We start from the raw sequence: 20,760 nt of genomic DNA on the forward strand, positions 1-20,760 counted from the left end.
AAAAAATCTGGCAATATTGCTACAGTTCACATAACCATCAAATGCCCTTATGCCAAAGTATGTAAAGTAGAAGAAACAATAATTCTGAATTTGAATGAATTGCATGACTTTCATTTTTAAGACATCATGAAGGATGATTTAACATGGGTAAGAAATGCCAATCTTTGTCAACCCGTGACCCACAGTGCTGCTCTCTTCCTAACAAGGGTTCTAGGTATTTGAGACTTTTACTGTCTTTGATGATCCTGTACAAGTGCAATGTATTGATGACAGATGAAGACAGTAACTGTTGGATTTTATTACCCCCAAGAACGGGGGGTGAATTCCATCATCACTACTCCTATAAAACTTGACATTTTATAGTGTTTGGTGACATCACCTGCCAGCCTTCGTTTATTTCTCCCTTAAGTCATAAGCCTTGACTGTAGTCTGTGTAATCAAAGTCTTTAAGCACCCTTCCCTGGGTCCTCATGTCTTTCTTCAAATCCTACTAACCAACAACACATACACCAGTTCTGAATGATGAAATCATAACAAAAAGCAGTTGTAAAAAAAAGAACAAATTATTTATATAAGGGAGAAAAAAGCCCCACAAGCCTAAGAAAATCTATCTAAACAATTATACAAAAGACTACAAAGACTAGTCCTGAGCTAACCCCAGGCAGTAGGGTGGACTTGGTTTTGCAGATCATCAAGAATTCCCAAGTCCTGACCTTGGTAATTTTACATTAGCCCAGACTCAAACATCTAACGACCTCCCTAGGAACTTTTTTTTTTAATAGCACAGCAAAGTCTCCTAGCTTACTGTTGTTATGATATAGGCATTAGGAAGTTAACAGAGTAGATGACGGAGCCAATTAAATGGTGGGAGATTGGGCTGTATGCCCACCTCTCTCTGCTGCTTGCCCTTTGACACTGAGTTAATCCGACAGGCATCATCTCTGTCATTTCCTCCCCTAACTGGAGGAATAACACTACCCAGGCCCTCCTTCTGGGAAGGGAACAGTGATTGATATCCTGTTTTTGCTGCAGCCTCACCTCTAGGCAGGCAGGAGTAGCGCAGACTTCAATTTCAAGGTGAAGCACATCAGCAGATGACACAGACCAACATCTTATTGGGAACGTTATCAGATTTGGCCATGATTATTTTTTAATGTCACCCTACAATTTATCTAAAAAGGTACTATGGAATGAGACATTATAATGCAAGCCACAGATTGTCTGATCAGATGGGGCCTTGTCTCCTATATAGAACAGAAGTCTCAAAGGTAGTGATGCCTTCCTCTTTATAAAGTATCTACTGTGTTTTACAATAAATATTGGAGTTCCTTCTAGGCTCTTTCAGCAGCCTGTGTCTCTATTGTATTTGAATTGCCACTGTGACATTTCCCCTGGAAGCCATTATGTCAAGAAATGGATTATACACCATACGGTTTTATGGGTTGGCTTTTCTCACAGAAGCAGAGTGAAAATGCAGTATTCCGAGTGACAGGAAACAGACAGACATGTCTCCCTGCAGAGAAAGGGAAGGTTATGGCGATGCAGTCACAAGAGCTGTGTGCCGTACACATCACCCCCTTGACCTTCACACTGACCCTCTTCACACCATCACAATACAGGTTTTACATAGCACCAGATATTCTGGGCACAGGATTTCTCTTCCAAAACGCAGAATATTTTGTCTGAAACCATCGGTTTGCAGCCCATTAAAATTATGGCTATTTTTTTTTTCCAAGTTGAATGTCATGACATGGTGCTCTAAAGAAAATTCATTGGGGGCCATTGTCTCAACAGAAACTCCCAAATTAAACTTCATCAAAATAGTCATAACTAGTCCAAAATTCATAATTAATTATGGGAATGTAACTAGATACTGGAGGATGTCAAGGTAAATCTTAGGTAAAAATAAGAACTCTGTTGCCATTTGTAAGTGCCCAGAAGCTAATCCGTTTTACTTCTAAAGAATTCATTTGTCTGATATAGGCCACTTCACGAGGACCCATCTCTGACTCCATCCCCTTATTCCCCCTCCCCCGTTACTCCCCTGAGCCCAGCTCACTACTGAGACTCTTCCATGAAATCCAATGATGCTCTCTACACGGGTGGCTCTCAGTTTTGTACCTGACTAATCCTTACCTTGCCAGGCCCAAATTGTCCCTTTCATTAAGGGGACTGGAGGCCTCAGCCCAAGCAAACCTCAGGCTCTGGATTTAGCACTCATCTCCTGTGGGAAGTGAACCTTCCATGTTCTCAGGCGCACAGGAAGCCCTTGCTGCCGTGGGGTTACCTCAGTCATTGTAACTGGATGAAGACCCAAGCCACGTAGTGTCACTACACCTGGGTCTTTCTAAGGCCGCCTCAATAGATGAAAGGATTCTCCCTCCTTGTGCCTGAGTCTCTGGCTTAGCAGTCTCGCTGTGTCCTGAGCAGCTATAACTGTTCCAATGTGTCAATATTCTGTCACACTCTCTCTGATCCCACTCCAGGGTGTGATATTTATCTGGTGGTTCAGTCCTACCTACCGGTGCTACATATACCTCTGCCTCTTCACAGACTTCTATTTCATTTACCTGATGTATAAATGACTCATATTGGACTATCAGGGCCTTGTAACTCCCTCAAACACAAAATCATGGATACAAAAACACTGCCACATGCCTTTTCTCAGTGATGCTTTCTTGGTAATCAATATAGACACTCATGATGGATCATGAACAGATGATCATTTGGATAACATATGAATGTACTAATAATAAATACACAGGCTCTAAAAGTATAAAGATTGGTACCATATAGATAGATCGTAGATACACTGGAGGACAGAAGACTGAGAGACACGAAGCTGTAGATACCTGCTGACATGTGGACCAGATAGATACTTTCAGCACAGGCATTATAAAGCAAGATTATTTGCCAGGGGCCATAGAACAATAACCAGCAGTAAGAGTTTGGCACAGAGCAGAGGGGACTCAAGGAAGCCCAGAAGAAAGAGCCTGGGCCTGCAGAGATAGCTCAGAGCATATGAGGACTTGTTGGGTAAGCACGAGGACCACAGTTCACGTCTTCAGTGCCCATTTAAAAACATGGATGGTTCCATTCTCATATATAATACCAGCCCTATAGAGGCAGAGACAGTAAGACTGCTGTGGGTTCCTAGCTACCAGTCAGACTTCAAGTTCAGTTAGAAAGCTAGTCTCAAGGGAAGAAGACATGGTGGTAGGACAAGATGTTTAATGCCCTTTTCTGGTTTCTGTCTGCACATACACACAGGTATGTGCATTTACACACATATTCCACCCTCACATACATGCACACATGCAAAAACCTTTAAAAATAAAAAGAAGAAAACATACAATAACAACCAAAAAACCAAAGCAGTACTTATTTTCAAACACCAACATCATGACCTTAAGACCCCGTATTGGTGCCACTTTTGATGAGAATATGGCATGTACTTCGAATTCTTCTTAATTTGAGACGTCTTTCCAAGTCCCTTGCTTATAAAAACCATGCTTCACAGGTCAATTCTTCTCTTTGGGTTCTTATATCTATCCAAGTTCTACTGGTTACACAAAAGCTTCATCTGTGTGCTGTCATAGTTGCTCTTACATAGTTCCTATGTGACTGTGATGGACCCTCAGAGACTACTCTGAAATTTAAGGTTTTTCTCCCACTTGCCAGCTCCCGAATAACCAATCAGAGACTCAGTATTACTTGTAAATGCTTGATTGATGACTCAGGCATATTATTAGCTAACTCTTACATTTAAATTAACCAATTTTTTCCTACAGTTTGCCACGTGGTTCATGGCTTGTTACTTTATTTATTTATTTATTTATTTATTTATTTATTTATTTTTACATATCTTACTTCCTTGGTGACTGACTGGCATTCCCCCAGACGCCACCCTTCTCCTGTATCTCTGCTTGGATTTCTTGCCTGGCTCTATCCTGCTTTGCCATAGGCCAAAGCAGCTTTATTTATCAATCAATGAGAACAACACATTCACAGTGAACAGAAAAACCTCATAGCACCCCCCCCCACACACACACACATACTGTGCTGGGGTTACGCCCTCTTCTGTGACAGGAGAGGCAGTGACTGGAGATCAATGTTGCTATGGGCAAAAAGTAGAAATAAATTTCTCAGCAAACGTTAGGATGAATCATTTCAAAGATTAAACCCTGACGAGTCCATTCATTGCTCTTGCTTTTATCTTTCTTGTTTTCATTACATTTTTTTTGCTGTGTGTGTGTGTGTGTGTGTGTGTGTGTATGTGTGAGTGTGTGTAAGGAGCACGTACATGTATATGTATATGTACATGTATATGTAGAAGTCATATACACGTACATGTATATGTAGAAGTCAGTGGACAACTGGCAGAGTCTCTTCTCTCCTTCCATCACATGGATCTGAACGCAGGACTCCAGACTTAGTGGCAACCATCCTTACTGCCTTCTTGCAAGCCCCTGGTGTGCATATTTATGCTCAGAGGGCAGCTGGACCTGCAGAGTGCTTTCCTGGACTTTGTTACGAGAGCCTAACCCAAGAGGCTCTCGAGTTTGTATGCGAAAGACCAGAGAAGAAATTTGGCAGTGGGACAAAGCCACAGGCCAGTAAATGCTACCAGAGGTTTGTGCAGGTCAAATAACAGCACCGACAACAACATGGAAGAGGACTTTATAGCCCATGTAATTTTGTCAGACAATATTTTGAAAATTATTTAAATTTATAAAATTATTCAATAATTTTATTTATATTACACAATTTATATTACCATAAGTGAATGAATGTGAGCACCCTAAGTGAATGAGTGTGAGCACCCTAAGTGAATGAGTGTGAGCACCCTAAGTGAATGAGTGTGAGCACCCTAAATGAATGAGTGTGAGCACCCTAAGTGAATGAATGTGAGCACCCTAAGTGAATGAGTGTGAACACCCTAAGTGAATGAGTGTGAACACCCTAAGTGAATGAGTGTGAGCACCCTAAGTGAATGAGTGTGAGCACCATAAGTGAATGAGTGTGGACTGGATTTTTTTCTTTTTCTTTTTTTTTCCCTTTTTTGGTGCAGCAATTTATTTAACACCAATAGAAAGTTGACGCACAGAGAACTACCGATTATTTTTAAAATATCTTCACAGAATTGCCTAGCAGCTAGCCATGGGAAAACATATCATGTTTAGGACAGTTTCCAGCAGTTTTCCCAGCTGCATTAATGGCTACTTGGGAGCAAAATCCTGTTTATATGAATACAGCCTATGCAGACATGATAGTGTCTCATGACAGCACTCTAGACAATGTGTTATGTTTATCTCAATTTTAATCTCCATTGAAATTAAATAAAAGTCTGTAACTGCTCCCATGGACCCCTGTGGAGTTTTATTTTCTTGTTTTCCTGTCTCTTTTATTCAACACTTCGGCTTGGTTCACTGTACAGTTGCGAACAATTGTTAGAACAACGCACTGCATGGTAAGTTGCCCTGCTACAATTCCCTAGACTATAATTCACCATAGTCTATGGAGGAGAGATGGTGTGCTGGCTAGGAGCACTGGCTGGTCCCTCAGAGAACCTGGCTTTGAGTCTCAGCACCTCCATCAGGCAGTTCACAACCATCTCTAACTCCAGTGAAAGGGGATCTGACACTTGGTAGCTGCGTCAGGCACATGGGGTGCTCCCACATACATTAGGCAAAATACTCATGCACATACAAATTAAAAATACTTTTAAAAGAATAAGAATTTAGGGTACTGTTCTTTTAATAGCATGCCCCATTCAACTTTAAAACAGCAATGATTATGCATAGTTACCAAGAAATGTCTGGAAACTCTTCATTTTTTATGCAGTTAATTGTTAGAATTTGTATTTGAGGACTGATAACTTGTATGAAATTTCCAAATTCTAGCTTTCAAAGATTGTCAGTTATCACAGGAGAACATTGCCAAGTCCTTGAGTCTCATTGACGGTCAGGGAGGTTGGTTGGTAGCATCTCTATCAGAAGTAGACATTGACTTTGGATATGTATGGCAGAGGAAGGGGGAAGAAATTACATCAACCTCATCTGGCCACCAACCAGTTCTATAAAGTATTACCTGTCAACCCATGACCTCAAGGAATGTAAATATGGAATGTGCTCTACCCTCCTGCTCTTGGCCTTCTGGTGTGTTCTCAGTAATTGCACAATATCTTTATCTGTGCACACTTCAGGTTCATTATATTTCCTTTTAGGGTGGGGCTGGGGAAGGGTCTCGTGTATTCCAGCCTGGCCTTGATTTCGTTATGTAGCTAAGGATAGTCTTGAGTTTCTGATCCTCATGCACCACTTTCTCAGTGCCCAGATTTCAGGCATATATCACTATACCTAGCTTTGTGTGATGCCAGGGCTTAAACCCAGGGCCGTGTTTATGCAAAGCAAGCACTGCACCCAGCTGAGAGCCATTCCCATCCCGTCACAACATCTCTGGATTGTTGTTAAGCACAAAAGTGCACATAATTATTGTGGCCTTGCTGTGATTGAGGTGACATTCACACCAGGAGTAGATAGAGATGCACAGTCTACACTCTCAGTATAACAAAGAACTCCCATATCCCCCAAGTTCACTGTGAAAATTAGCCCTTTAAGTCGGTTATCCCTCCCAACTAACCTCAGGACTCCAAGCCTAGGAATGAATGACTTTTCTACAGAATGGACACCAGCTATTGGCACTATTTCTGTTTGCTTTAAATTATAATTGCGTGGCGACTTCCTATGTCTTAGGGTTTCTTTAAATTACTTATGAATAGGCAGTCTTCCCAATATAAGTTAGGATAAACAGTGCAGAATACAGAGTTGAAGTTTTGGATGGCTTCCTATTCTCCATGTATCTTACAATAACCATGGTGCCTCTAACCCAAGGTGTCTTGTTCTCCCTATGTCAAAAACAGCAAAGAAAGGTTAGGAGTTAGAACTGATGTTCCCCACTGCCTCTGACCTTCTAGAAGACACCCACATCCCTATATGGCGCTACCAGTAATGCTAAGGTCAGAGGGTGAGAGTATCCCCACTCATGCACGCAATCTGCTCATTTGCTCATTCAATATCATGGAAAATCAGAGGCAGCCTGTGTCTTCCACGCTTTGAAACAAAGCCTCTGTGATTTGAGAGGTAAGAGGGGAAATGACCACCAGTAGCCAGACAAATGCATAATGGCAGCTTTGTACAAAGAAGAGATAGCTAAGCACAATAAAGAATGACCAGAATCTGAGGCAAGGACACAAGAAACAGTTTCAGGGACCAGAAGGATGGGCACCATCCACCCAGAGAAAGCTGGTCCTCGGATGGATACAGTATGACCAGTGACTGTCCCTATTTCCCTCTTTCCAACTAAACAGTGATCTGCATATAATCTGAACCCAGGGATCCGCTGGGGTCCAGCTTGTCATTCAACAATACCCAGAACCATTCAGTGCTGTCGTGGGAAGGGTGCTCTCGGGCAGCCCTTTCCTGAGACATGTTGTCACCCTGTCTAGAAACCGTGCTGTAGAGGTGTCCTGTGAGACAAGCGCCCCGCCCTGCATAACTACTCCTTTAGCTCTGAGGTGACTTTCACCACCATCTCTCTGTGTTTTTCTCCTGGAGAGCTCTTTGAACTCCAGACATTTCTTTATAACATTCTGGAAGCATTCAGGATTGTGGGCTGCCCATCCTACTGCCTGCCCTTTGGAAACAGGAAATGATAAATGAAACTTGGAACAATGGCCTGGTGCCATGCCAAGGAAAGCAAGTGGCTTTCAAAGGCTTTTTGGGGGTCATTTTGTGGAAATCAGACATCTGGTTCTCTCAGAGTTTCCCAAAACAGCATCCCCTCCTCCTGTGACTTAATATGTGTCAGGATGCCAATTTCCTAATTTAAGATAACTAATGGAGTCAGTCAATGCTAGGATCCCCATGTCCACATCAATAAATCACCCTCTTTCTACAGGAAGAGATGCCTTGACATTCACACTGTAATGAGGGCATCCCTTGAGACATGAGGAATCAGGGAGGAAGTTAGTTCAAAAAAGCCAACACTGAAGGCAAGTTGCCTTATTTACCATATCACTGTAAAAGCATGTGTGCTCACAGCGACTTTGAACTTGAGCTTCCTCTGGTCCAGGGCTCTCCACACAGACGTATGTCTGGTCATCCCTACAAAGCTCCCATATGGAACATGAATCTGCCTGTCTGCTCTTCTACTGCCTTTGAGGACACCTATGTGATCAAGGTGATCCCTTAGGGGAGGTCTAAAAATACACCACTCAACTACTTAACATAGGTACTGATGTCCAAGTATTGATGGTCAGGGCTACTGCTTATGAGTGTGAATCTAGCAGGCTGACTTCATTTATTCTCAGGACTTTGTAGATGGTGGTGGCACCCAAGGGCCATTTGTAACCATACTAACCCTCTGAAGAGCGGCCTTTGGGTCACTGTGAACTAGCCCTTCTCAGACTCCCAGGCTTCTGTGTGACTTTTCTGCTCACACACTGTGTTCCTCACCTTGATGGGGAAGTCCTGAAGGCCTCTGTCATCAGCTCCTCACAAGGCTGCCTAGATCTTTCTGCTTCTCCTGCACAGGCATCGTCTACTCTACCGGGTTTCCCTACATGCTCTCCTGCACTCAAAGGGCGTTTGGCTCTCCACATCTTTACTAGACTCTGAGTATCTCTTGTGAAAAGTTGTTTTTTTTTTTTTTTTTTTTGCCATGTCTCCTTTCTGCTAATGCTAGGCCAACTCTGCCGATTCTTACTGAAGTTTCTGTGTCAGTGACATGAGTTTGACTGGCATGATCCTCAATAAGAACATCCTATTAGAGAAAACAAAAGATGCAGACAAGAGATTTGGAGCTTTTAGGATACAGAAGAGAGAAAAATATTCCTGATTAGGGAAATAAAGAGTAGGCAGCTTTTGTATAGAGATGTCTAGCACCAAGAACCTTTCCTCACGGATATTCTATCCTTCAGTCATGCTTTATTTTTTCTAGAAGACTACCTGCTGTAAACACACACTCACAGACACACACACAAGCATACACAGGCATACACAAATACACATACAGACACACACATACATGCAAAGACACAAACACACACATGGCAGGGTGGGAGGAACTGGCAGAAACAGACAGACATACAGATACACACACAGTAACAATATGCCAAAGATAAATCTCAAACAAACGTGATGTACAGTTGGGTACATTAATGAACTCCTTGATTACAACATTCTCTAGGGACTGAAGTCATGACCAGACCTCTCCCATGTCTGCAGAGACACCTAATAGCTGAGCATGTCATTATATTCATCTCTGCACACGGATGGCAGCCTCCTTTCTACTGTCCAGCTTCATAGACACTGCACTTGACCCCTCAGCATCAGGTCCCCCTAGCAGGAGCCACAGATTGACTCAGCACAGCACTAAGTACTCGTTAGCTACACAACATCTGTCACTGATTACCTGTAAGAAGGATATCCCCGGGCAGCTGTCTTTGCATTTTTTATTTATTTATTTATTTATTTATTTATTTGGTTTTGCAAGGTAGGGTTTCTTTGTTAATAGCCGTGGCTGTCTTGGAACTCCCTTTGTAGATCAGGCTGGCCTCAAACTCACAGAGATCCACCTGCCTCTGCCTCTTGAATGCTGGGATAAAAGGCGTGTGCCACTACCACCTGGCTGCTTATTTCATATTATTTAAACAACTAAGGGTGCACAAGGTAGCAGGAGCCAGCTTCTTCTTCAGGCTCTGTAGCAGATCCTGTACTGAAAAGTGTGTGTGTGTGTGTGTAGGGGGGGGTCTGTATATGAGGGTGTGTGTCTGTTTGTGTGTGTGGGGCTGCGAAGCCATGCATATATGAAAGAAATATCTTAATAATGGACTCCTCCCTTAGTCCCTTGAGATGGGGTTTTTCAGTGAACCCTGGGCAAATCTGACAGCTAATAATAATCCTTTTGTGTGTCTGCCCTCTGCAGATACTGGGTCACAGGCATGTAGTCATGCCTGTTTTAACATATTGTGGGGTTTGAATTCAGGTCCTCCTCTTTATGCACCAAGCACTGACCCTCTGAGAGTCGTCGCCCCAGCCCAGTGAAGAATTATCAAGAGTGGCTATTCCAGAGATGTTCTTACAGAATTTTAAGAAGACAATAATTTTTAAAGATAATTCTGAATTCATGATAGGATGTCAAAATCATTTTCTAATCATTTTCTTTAAAACGTATTTGTTCAAATATTAAGAAAACAAAATAGCCCACAGTCAACTGTAGTTTCTGCTGACACCCGAAGAAGCTTGTAAATGGTGTCAGAAGGCAAGACAAAAACACCTGTCGAGTAGAGTTCTTCCTTCTCCCTGCCTGGGCCAGGTGGTGAGTGCCCTTGGTGCTCCACAGGGCTTAGCTTGGAAATGAGGAAACCTGCACTACCTTTCGGGAACACAGTGGAGAGTGGATGAAGTCCTCAGCAAATGTGCATTGTTGATATGGGCACAGCTGTGCCAAGGACTCCCATGCCTCAGACCCATGGAAATGGCAAAGCCATTCCCTGCTCCACGCACAGATGCTGATAGTAAACACAGAAAGTATGCACTGCAGCTTCCTCTTCCTGGATCTGCAGCTGCTTCTTCTTCCAACTGTTTACAATGAACCTGCCTCCTCCCCTCAGATGCATAGGATAAGCACATTGAGTTCCCCGGCTTCAGAATGTGCAACTCCATCAGAGTACATGACCTACCCAATCCCAGCTTTTCCACACACGTGTTTGTCTTTCATTACTCCCTCTTTGCCACAGTCTGGGCAAAGCTGGGCAAGTCTGGGCAGATCATTCGTCCCTGTGAGGTGTGGAGGAACACAAACTGGACATTGCCGTCCCTCATATAAAAGAAGATTATGAGTAATAGATCCAAGATATGGTGACATCATGGGAGTATGCCATCTGTCAGGCCAGGGCACCCCTGCGGGATGAAGCAGCATTTCCAATTCAGGTTTACTCGCAAGTGTTCCTTTGGTTTCCTCTTTTTACCCTTTAATATTAATTACTTAACAGATGTATCTATTGCAAATAGGCCAAATATTGTTCTTTTCTCTATCATGGTGGCCAGTGTTTTTGTCTACATCAATATCAATCAGTAAACACATTTTCTTTTAAGAGCATTCATATAAAAATGTTTGCAAGTAAGTGTTCCAGCCATTCTGGGTTTCCGTCATAAATTGAGATTTGGGACACTGCTACACAATTCCTTGGGTGAAACTTCAGAAAATCCCTTTAAGAGCTGAACTTTATTGGGAAAAAAGTGACTTAGCAAGTCCTGGGCATCCAAACAAAGTAAAGAGTCATATGAATCTGTTTCAAAGGACTTACAAATACTCTATGCCTGTTTCTAAACACTTCACTGTGTTTACTGGGCTCTGTATTCACCTTTTGAGGTTTGTGTAAACACCTACATGTGTACATTAATAGATACAAAACTGTACATCCTTGATGTTTCCCGGAGTGACGCAAACCTAGCAAGAAGTGATTAGAGGTCTATTAAAAGTAGTTATGGTCACCTGTGATCCCTGCTTCAGGGATCTAACTTTGTTTTAGGTATTGGGTAGCATTGTGGGAGCTTGGGATTTCTTAAATCTAATTACTGAGTGCTTAAATCTCGGGCTTTAATGTGAAATCAATACTTTTGATTATACAGCCATGTCACCGTCCTGTCTATATTACCGCTATATTTCCCATGTGACAGCACAACTGTGTTCTGAGACAATTGTCCAAACAAGACTCCCAGGCTTGTGCTTCTGCAGGCATGAACAAGGAAGTATAACTGCAGGTGAGGGGGAGAGGTCAGTTCTCTTGCCAGAAGAAACTACTGAGAGTTCAAGACCAACTGGTATCTATACTCCTTTCTTCTGTTTATTGGACATCTGACTTTCTGTGTACTTAAAGAGGCCCTGTAAGATGCCCATACACATGCGGGCAATAGATTGATGCTTTCAGAAAGGTCCTCAGCACAGTTGAAGGAGCCAAAGTCTCTCAGCTGTGCTGACATCAAAGAAAAATCTGGAATTTCATTATTTACATGGGCAGGTGTGAGCTGGGTAGACCACACTGCAGAAGCGTTGTCAATGATGATGGTCGTCACCACAAACATAAGACAGCCATCCAGGCAATACCAGCTCCAGAGATTTAGAGACCAGGGGATCCCCTAAATGCTGTTACAAAAGGGGAGGTGATTTGTGATTTCACAAAGATTTCTGATCTCATAGCCAGTCACTTGAAGTTCCAACGTGGCTGAATACAGATGCCCTGTTCACACCCTTGAGAACACATAAATGGATACCCATAGGTAAACAGTCACACCAGCTACAGACATAATGTAAGTCAGGCCTGATGCCTTTCCTAGAATAGTCTTGGGAGATGCTGTGGGAGCTTTAGTTTGCCTGTAGGCTGGGAGCAGTGTGTTTGGCAGGTGACAGAAGAGCGGGCGTTACCTAGGTGACCATCTCCTGATCTTCAGTAAAGAAGCATGACAGGAGATGTGGTTGGTGAGGAAAGGTACCAAAAAGGTGTTTGTTGGCAAGAGAACCAGAGGGTCGCCTAGCCAGGTGCGGGCATGCAGTCTTCTATATATATTACTCTCAGAACACGACTGAAAGCTTTTCCGAAACGTTTTCCGCAATCGACCTGTGTCCTCCAAGATGAGGAGTTGGCACGTGGAGATGAAGACACCCAATAAGGAAAGAAAAGCCATCAAACACGATGGAGACCATCAGGTTGGAAAGGGATCACTCAAGCAAGGGTCCCACCTGCATGCATATCCACATGGTCTTTAAAGAGACTTTTAAGTGGAATTCAACCAAAGAGATGTATAATCAAGATTCAGCCCTGTGATGTGCCCTGCGACCTACTACATGTGTGCATTAGTTAACAACCCTTCCTGTTTACTGAGTCATTTCAATGGCACTACTCACAAACAGGAAACAGTGGCTTTCCCATACAACTGGGCAGTAACCCCACCTTTGTCTAAGTTTGTAGGGATAAGTCCCGCCCCTTAGGGGGCGTGTTCGCCTCGGGCTAATGTCTGCCTATAAATTTGGCAAGCGTGCTCTGAGCTGTCGCTTCTGCTTTCCTGGTCTCCGCGGGAACGGTGGTTCTGTAAGTCTATTTCTACATTAAAACTATATATATTTTTACAATCTGTCTGCATTCGTTTATGCCGCTACATAAGTTCTTCAATTCTTCAACTGTGATGTCATCTACAGAGGAGGGTCTGAAGTGGTTCATCCTCCTGTTAGACACCTGCACTAGCTCAGGGTAGCAGGTGTGGGATTGTGACCTTCCCTGTCCCTCATATGCTTATCTTTCAAGCAGAGGCAGCAGCTCTGACAAACCCTCATGAACTTCCTGATTAAATATGAAACTTTCAAACTTCTTCGACCCCAGAGTCAATATCACAAAGCCACAAACCTTCAGATCAATGGAAAACTGGGCTGCCTGAGATTTACTCAGCATCTTAATTGATCTGCTTCCTTTATTGACACAAAGTGGCAGGTACCCTTATCCTCGCCAGGGATAACAGCCTGGCACATGCTCATATGGATACACCTATAAGCATACACAGAGTTCTCCAGACATGGCTCTGTAGTTAAGTGTGCATACTGCTACACAGAGAACTTGGGGTCAGTTCCCAGCACCCATGTCAGGTGATTTGGAACGACCTGTAACTTTGGTTCCAGAGACTCCAACACTCTCTGGCTTCTGCAGGCACTTCCACTCACATGGCGCACATAAACTCACGTATGCACACACACATACATATACATAAATATAATTCAATGTTAAAAGAGAACATATATACAGATCTGTATATGTACTATATATCAATCATTTGAAGATTATTAATTATTATATCAAATACTCTCCCTAAATATTTCATATGCCCAGTTGTTATATGTTTGTATATGTGCCTATTTGTATATGATTATATATGTATGTATATACACCATAATCAGTCCTTCAAAGAGTACTGGTAATTATACCAAATTTCCTCTCCATAAACTTCGACATGCATGTTCATCAGGTTTTGATCAGCTTCATTATACAAAAATCTCTAATTTTATACGCAGTCTGTTTCTAAATGTTACAAGATGTTTCCTTTTCAGGCCAAGCTGTTTTATTCTTAAAGTAGGAAGCTTCTCTATGCACCAATGTAAAACTATGGCCTCTATTAAAATGCCCAAGTTACTGTCTCATCAACAATGGAGATAATTAAAACTTCAAGTCAGTGCACAGTGTACAGCCAGCAAAGAAATCCATCACATAAATTCATTTTAAGGCTAAGTAGTAGCTGTGCTGTGCCCTAACCGAAAGCCAAGTTAATGTTCGCGGTTGGTCGGGCTACTCACTGGTGTAGGTGAGCTGGAAGCCTTGGGCAGTGTCTGACCCGTTGGTGTTGAACTCCAGCCGCAGGTGGTTGGAGGTGCTGTTTAGCACCAGCCCCAGCAAATCACTTTTTGTGAAGACTCCCAGTGACCGCGAGGAACTGTCCTTTCCGTCATAAACCTGGGGAAAGGATGCAGAGGAAGTCCCCAGTTTTGTTAAGTTGTGCAGTAATTTTAACAAGCCATTCGATATATAAGGACGTAGTTTCATTCAGAACTTCAAACTTAGTCGACAGAAATACAGATGGATGACAGAGCTAAATAATCTATTTTCTTTCCATTTTTCTTTTCCCATTAACATCACAGACAAAAGAGTCCTAGTTTCATTTTTGGTCAGATCATTTTCCATTCATTGCTTTGAAGGCCAATTTTCATCCTTTTAAAAATTAAATATCTCTGCATTTCTGGGTTTCACTGCAAAGGCATCAGGAGCAGCAACAGCCGTGGCACAGGTATCTTATTCTCCCTTCCCCTCTGTCTATGCCCTGAACCGTGGCAGTGTCTCAACCATCGCCATTTGTGGTCTGGCGTGCGAACGCACCATGGTAAAAGGGTCCTATCACACAGTAATGGTAGAGCTTGCTACAAAATCCTACGGATGTGAGATTGTTTCTGAGTGGTGTGGAATGGAGAGATGTTATCTCTATGAGGAGAAAGAGACCACAGAGCTTGATTCAGAAGAGACTTTGGGGGTGAGGGTGCAGAACAGAGGTTTAGGGTAAAGTGTGGATTCTCACCTCTGTGGAACGAACCCCACACACTGGATGGCTACCCTATGCAGAGCCTGTGACACATATCCCTCCTCTCTCAGCTTAGCTCTTCCTGCTGAAAATCTGGCTCTGTCTTAGATATTTGCTCACACTTGAGTGTGACAGCCTTTTCTTTCCTAGTGGTGGTGGTGTGCTGATTGGGAATGGTGACCTTTGCCTCCCTCACCAAGAGATGAAAACCTTGTGGATAAAGTTCTCATGGGAAGAAGATTAAAAATGCAGTAGATTCTCTTGAGGAGAATTCAGCGTTTCTTATAGAGCCTAAATATGGTCACCAGAGACGTCTATAGCTTCGATTATGTCTGGTCCACTCCCACTGTTTTCTCCTCTCGCAGAACTTTTCCCTCTGCCGATATACCATCTCAGGCAATGGTTCTCTGCTCCTAATGCTGTGATCCTTTAATACAGTTTCTCATGATGTGGTGACCCCCAGCCATAAAATTATTTTATTGACTTCATACCTGTAATTTTGCTATTGTTATGAATCTTAATGCAGATATTGGATAGGCAGGATATCTTATGTGCAACCCATACAGGGGTTCAGAACCACTGGTCCAGATGTTTTCATCAGGTCCATCTTCCCACCCATTGTAGAATTAAAAGACAGGAAACATCTCAGATGCAGCAGATAGCAGAAAGTTACAAACTTTATTAAAAGTGAAGAAGCACACACACATATACACGAAAAGGGAGGAGCAGGGACAGAGACACAGAAAGAGACAGACAGAGAGACTCCCCACAAAGTGGGAAGAAAATCCAGATATCAAAATCCATTTTTCCCGAGAGGGCTGTGGTTTTAAATGTTTCTGATGGTCTGGGATAGGTATCCTCTCTCTTACCCTTTATTTTGGGTTTGTCAGTTTAGACGAAGAAATGGGAGCTGATAGGCTCACAGCTTCAGGTGAACAGACTTAGGATAATTCTTGAACGTATCTGAGCAGCCACGACCAGTCAGCTGGCAGAGGAACCTTGCCATCACTTTGTTCTTGGTCAGGAGGATGAGGAAGAAGGTGGAAGTTTATCGTCTTTATTTTCTGTCTGCAGGCTCCTTCCCCAGCTGCCTGCCTGCCAAGGATCTGTCTAAGTCCTAGTCCCTCACAGTCACCTCCCTTCCACAAGGCATGAACCATATGTTCCTCAACAGGATGATCTCACCTACATGTACTCATCAAAAGACAACACGTTCAGAAAAATAATTGAGTGATTATTTTACTTCACTGTAATTAAACATGCAAATACTTGAATTCGAGAAGAAAAATAGCATTTCCTCAATGAAAGGCTATCTTCATGGCTCATTCTAAGAATAAACATTACTTCACAACGCTGCTCTGTCAGATGTAAGAAGAGCCCCGACACTCATAATAATGGATTCTATGTCCAAGAGAAAATGTTCAGGTCCCTCTGAAAGCCCCTGGATCCTATCATATATCAGGCCATTCTCCATCTTATGGGCATCCCTGTGGAAGTGTGAAGACAGAAAATAAGTTATGCACAGATGAGCCCATTGCTCATTATTGAACCCCTGTCTATACAGGGCACGATGGAGTTCTTGGCCAAACTCTCAGTGGTTCCGTGGGCAGTAACTCATTCATAATGGGACAGTCTAGATAGGAAACTATTGAAGAGAGTCCTTAAACATTCTAATAAAGATGCTGAGGCGTAACTCTTTATAGTTTTTGCCTTCTGCTGGGGGTACAGTAGGGAAGGACTTGATTATTTTAAGGGGGATGCCACTGGGACCTTGGCCAGGCACCAGTGAGTATATGAGCAACACAAATTGGAGTGGTGTATTCTTTCTTTCTTTCTTTCTTTCTTTCTTTCTTTCTTTCTTTCTTTCTTTCTTCCTTCCTTCCTTCCTTCCTTCCTTCCTTCCTTTCGTTTTTTCTTTTCTTTTTCTTTCTTTTTCTGCAGGGGAGGTCACAAGGTAGGAGGGAGGACCTAGGAATAATGGGAGGTGAGTGTGATTGGGATGCACTGTATAAAATTCCCAAATAATCAATAGAAGTATATTGAAAAAAAAGAAAAAGAAAAAGCTTGCATAATTGTCACTATTCTCAGAACACCAAGTCTTCCAGCCCTGTTCACGTCACCAGAGCTTAAGCTCTGAGCCCAGCTGTGAATATCCCTGAATGAGCTCTCAGAGAGTGAGGCATACAGCTGGCCCACAATGAGTGACAGGAACTGTTTGGTTGCGGAGTGAATATGAGGCTCACAGTTGCCTTCATTCACAAAGACAAAAAAATGGACTATGTTATGTCAGGGTATGCTTAGCAGGGGCCCCTTAGCCACCAGCTACAGACTAAGAGTTCCTGTACTTGTCAGGGAGGCAGTTGGGGTCTCTTGTTCCACACTCTATGATAAGGATCTAGGCTTCCACCACCTCCCCTACCACAGTTTGGCATTGAATTGGTTCTTAGGCCCACAGGGATGGACCCCCATTGGTCACAACCCATTATGTGACACCTAGAGTCACAGCTGAGCCCTGGAGATCTTTCCAGGACACCTGCTTCCTTGCAAACAAGATAACTGAGCTCTGTCTTCTGTTCAACATTGTGTGTGTCTGTGAGCGTGCAAATAAAATCAAAGTCCTTATTGCTGGGCCACAGTGGTGTGAAGGATGAGTGTGAGTAGCCTGTGCCCCTAAGAAGATGATTTAAGTTGAAACAGATTCCTTAAATATGAAGTATTTATGATAATACTCAACAAAGCCTGAGAAACAAATGCAACGGCTTTTTAAATGTTGGGCAGTTTCCCTGCAATTCAGTGCGGTAAGCAAAATTGTTTTTGTCTTCTTTTTTATATATTTTTTACTTATTTGTGTATAGTTAACAAGTTTCCAAATGGAAATTCTTTCCTCCCTTGTGCTCCAATGTTGTCGAGCAGCATGCATTTCACTGTGTTCCTCATCAGTCCCCCAGCACACCCTACACACATTTAAGTCTTACCTAAAAGTTTATCTCAAAGGTATACTTGACTTCTAAATTTGAGGTTATCAAAGAGTCTAGAAACTTCCTGCTTGCACCCTCACTTGCTTTAGTGAGACTGCTTGTTTCCTGGTGTAATTATATTCCTTCATGCTGTCAGCATGAGACCATGAACATCTATTGAAATGAAAGAATAACCAGAAGAAAAGTGACACTGTTAAATTATGGCATTGAAAAATAGCCCATCTTGGGCAGGGGAAGAAGGAAGACCAGCTAATATATAGGAGTCTCTGGCCCACGCATGGCACAACTCCTGAGGTTGAGTGGAAGCACAGAGGGGCACATTCAGCCCCAGGTGAAGGGATGCCAGCAGGGGGTGGCCACTCTCTCCTCTGAAGCGACTCTTTCAACCCTCTCATAGCTTAATGGGAGTAAAAGACACAGCAGCTGAGAGGTGCCCTTGCTGTGTTCCCACAGTTGACTCTAACTTAGCAAATCCGGACCCTGAGGATATCATCAGCACAGTGTTCCATGGACACAAATCAACCCTGTGACCTGAGAACTGATCCCTTCTCTCTGGAAGGAGAAGGGAGTGAGCTCGATGGTTTATGCCCTTTTATCTCAAAGCCTTGTTTATCACTGTCTTGGGGCTGAGTCTACCAATGTCGGCCTTCCTTTGCTAGGTCCTGGAAGGTCCTCAATTCCTTGAAATCGTTACTGAAGACAAGTCAGCTACTGGAGAAACATCAACATTAAGCATGCTTCTGCTAGAGCTGGGATCTGACTAGCTAGGACCTGGTATCCCACTGTTGTACGCTGAGACTCTGGCTCACCCAGAGTTTTGTTTATGCATAAGGGCTGGGCTCCGTTCATCACTCTATGAGATCTTTCCCCATCTAAGTGTGGTGACCACAGTTGACAACTAAAAATAACTAGAGAAAAGAGTGGGCAGGTTGTTCTGTCAGTTTTCACAGCTACTATTATGCATTACCATAACACTGAAGCAGCCAGAACAATCGGTGTCCTTGCATGCTCACACACGAGGAAACCACGCCACAAATTAAATTATATTCTCAAGATACATGACTTAGCAGTGTTGGTCGATTGTTCCAGAGATGATTTCCAAGTCTACACAGGCTACTATGCAATGATTTCTCAGATAAACAGGATTAAATACTATGTAAGTAAAGGCATATCAATATGTCTATGTAAAATGGCATAAAGATAAATGGTTTGATCAATAAAAGAGATGGTAAATATATACATAAATGATAAATAGGTGATAAGTAGATAATTGATACACCATTCCTAGATGGTTGATAATAGAAGATAAACACACATAAGCACACAGATAAAGATACAGACATATACTAGACAGACAGATGGTAGATATATAATAGACATAGAGATAGACACAAATGGACAGACACACAGACAAATAAATAGATTGAACATAACTAGCAGATAACAGATGCCAGGTAGCCTGGTGATGGGTTTCCTGGGATGAAAAGACTCCGTTTTAGTCTACAAAGTATTTTACCTTTAGAGTGTCGCCTTCAAAGAGCTGAAAGGTCCGAGCTCTGAGATGGATCCCCTTGCCGGCTTCCGTTTCTATTTTATAGATACACTCATGGTTATTATCGTAATTGGATGGGAAATTTGGAGACAGCAATGTTCCTTCATTTCCTTTGACACTTGCTCCACATTCAGCTAAAATAAACAGGACATTAAAAAAGAGGATTCAAAAGTGGAATTATTGATTAAAGTAGATTAAAAACTCCAACAGAATGGCTCTCCAACCTCTATCAATGTACACCTGCTTTCCAAGGATATTCTCAAGAGAAGATTAGTGACAGGTTTTTAGTGCTTTACAAGTCGGCTGGAAACACACCCCATTAATTTCATTTCCAGGTTTTTCCTATTTCCACTAACTATATGATTCTGCTACACTGACCCTGCACACTGCCAGGTAGAAGTTTTAAAATAAAATCAACATGCTCCAAGTGCCATGGTCTCTTCATCGTACCTCCTTTCTGACTCTTTATTGGCTCAGGCCAATTTGTCTGGTTTACTCCTATATTGATGTAATTTTCCTCTGCTTAGGTTGTGTGACACCAACCAGGGTATGTTAAAGGGGGAACCTAAAGGCAGATAAAGCCACCAAATTATCTGGTCACATGGCATAGAGCTCAGATTTCATTTGGGGATAGAAGAGCATTAGGTGACAGGGATTGACTGCTCTCCCTTTTCAGAATGGTAAAAAGGAGTCACTAATTTCCAGCACCAAATTTGCATGAAATAATGGGACCCAACTTTCTAGGAAGCCTGAGGAAACCATATAAGTAAGTTTTCTCATCTATGGAAGTGAAGAATTTCAGTCAAGAACTCCCTCAGCTCTAAAATGTTGAAGGGAAAATAATTACCAATAAATAAAGGTAGCGATGCTACCACCACCACTGCCACCACTACCACAGCCATTGCCGTTATCATCATCATCATCATTATCCCCATCATCACCAACACCATCATCACTATCGTCATCACCATCACATCATCATCATCACCATCATCATCATCCATCATCACCATTGTCATCACCATCACATCATCGTCATCACCATCATCAT

General features: G+C 42.6%; 1 protein-coding gene across 2 annotated transcripts in view; it reads right to left on the bottom strand.

The window, feature by feature from the left end:
• Positions 1 to 20,760, bottom strand: part of Csmd1 (CUB and Sushi multiple domains 1) — a 1,402,422-nt gene that overhangs the window by 219,738 nt on the left and 1,161,924 nt on the right. For both annotated transcript variants that reach the window (XM_075986282.1, XM_075986281.1), the window contains exons 22-23: positions 19,674 to 19,843; positions 14,404 to 14,560 (exon numbers count right to left, since the gene is read on the bottom strand). In XM_075986282.1, coding sequence (XP_075842397.1) covers positions 14,404 to 14,560; positions 19,674 to 19,843 — 327 coding nt within the window. The remainder of the gene's footprint in view (positions 1 to 14,403; positions 14,561 to 19,673; positions 19,844 to 20,760) is intronic.

Source organism: Microtus pennsylvanicus, chromosome 9, assembly GCF_037038515.1.
Source record: "Microtus pennsylvanicus isolate mMicPen1 chromosome 9, mMicPen1.hap1, whole genome shotgun sequence".
Lineage (NCBI taxonomy): Eukaryota > Metazoa > Chordata > Mammalia > Rodentia > Cricetidae > Microtus > Microtus pennsylvanicus.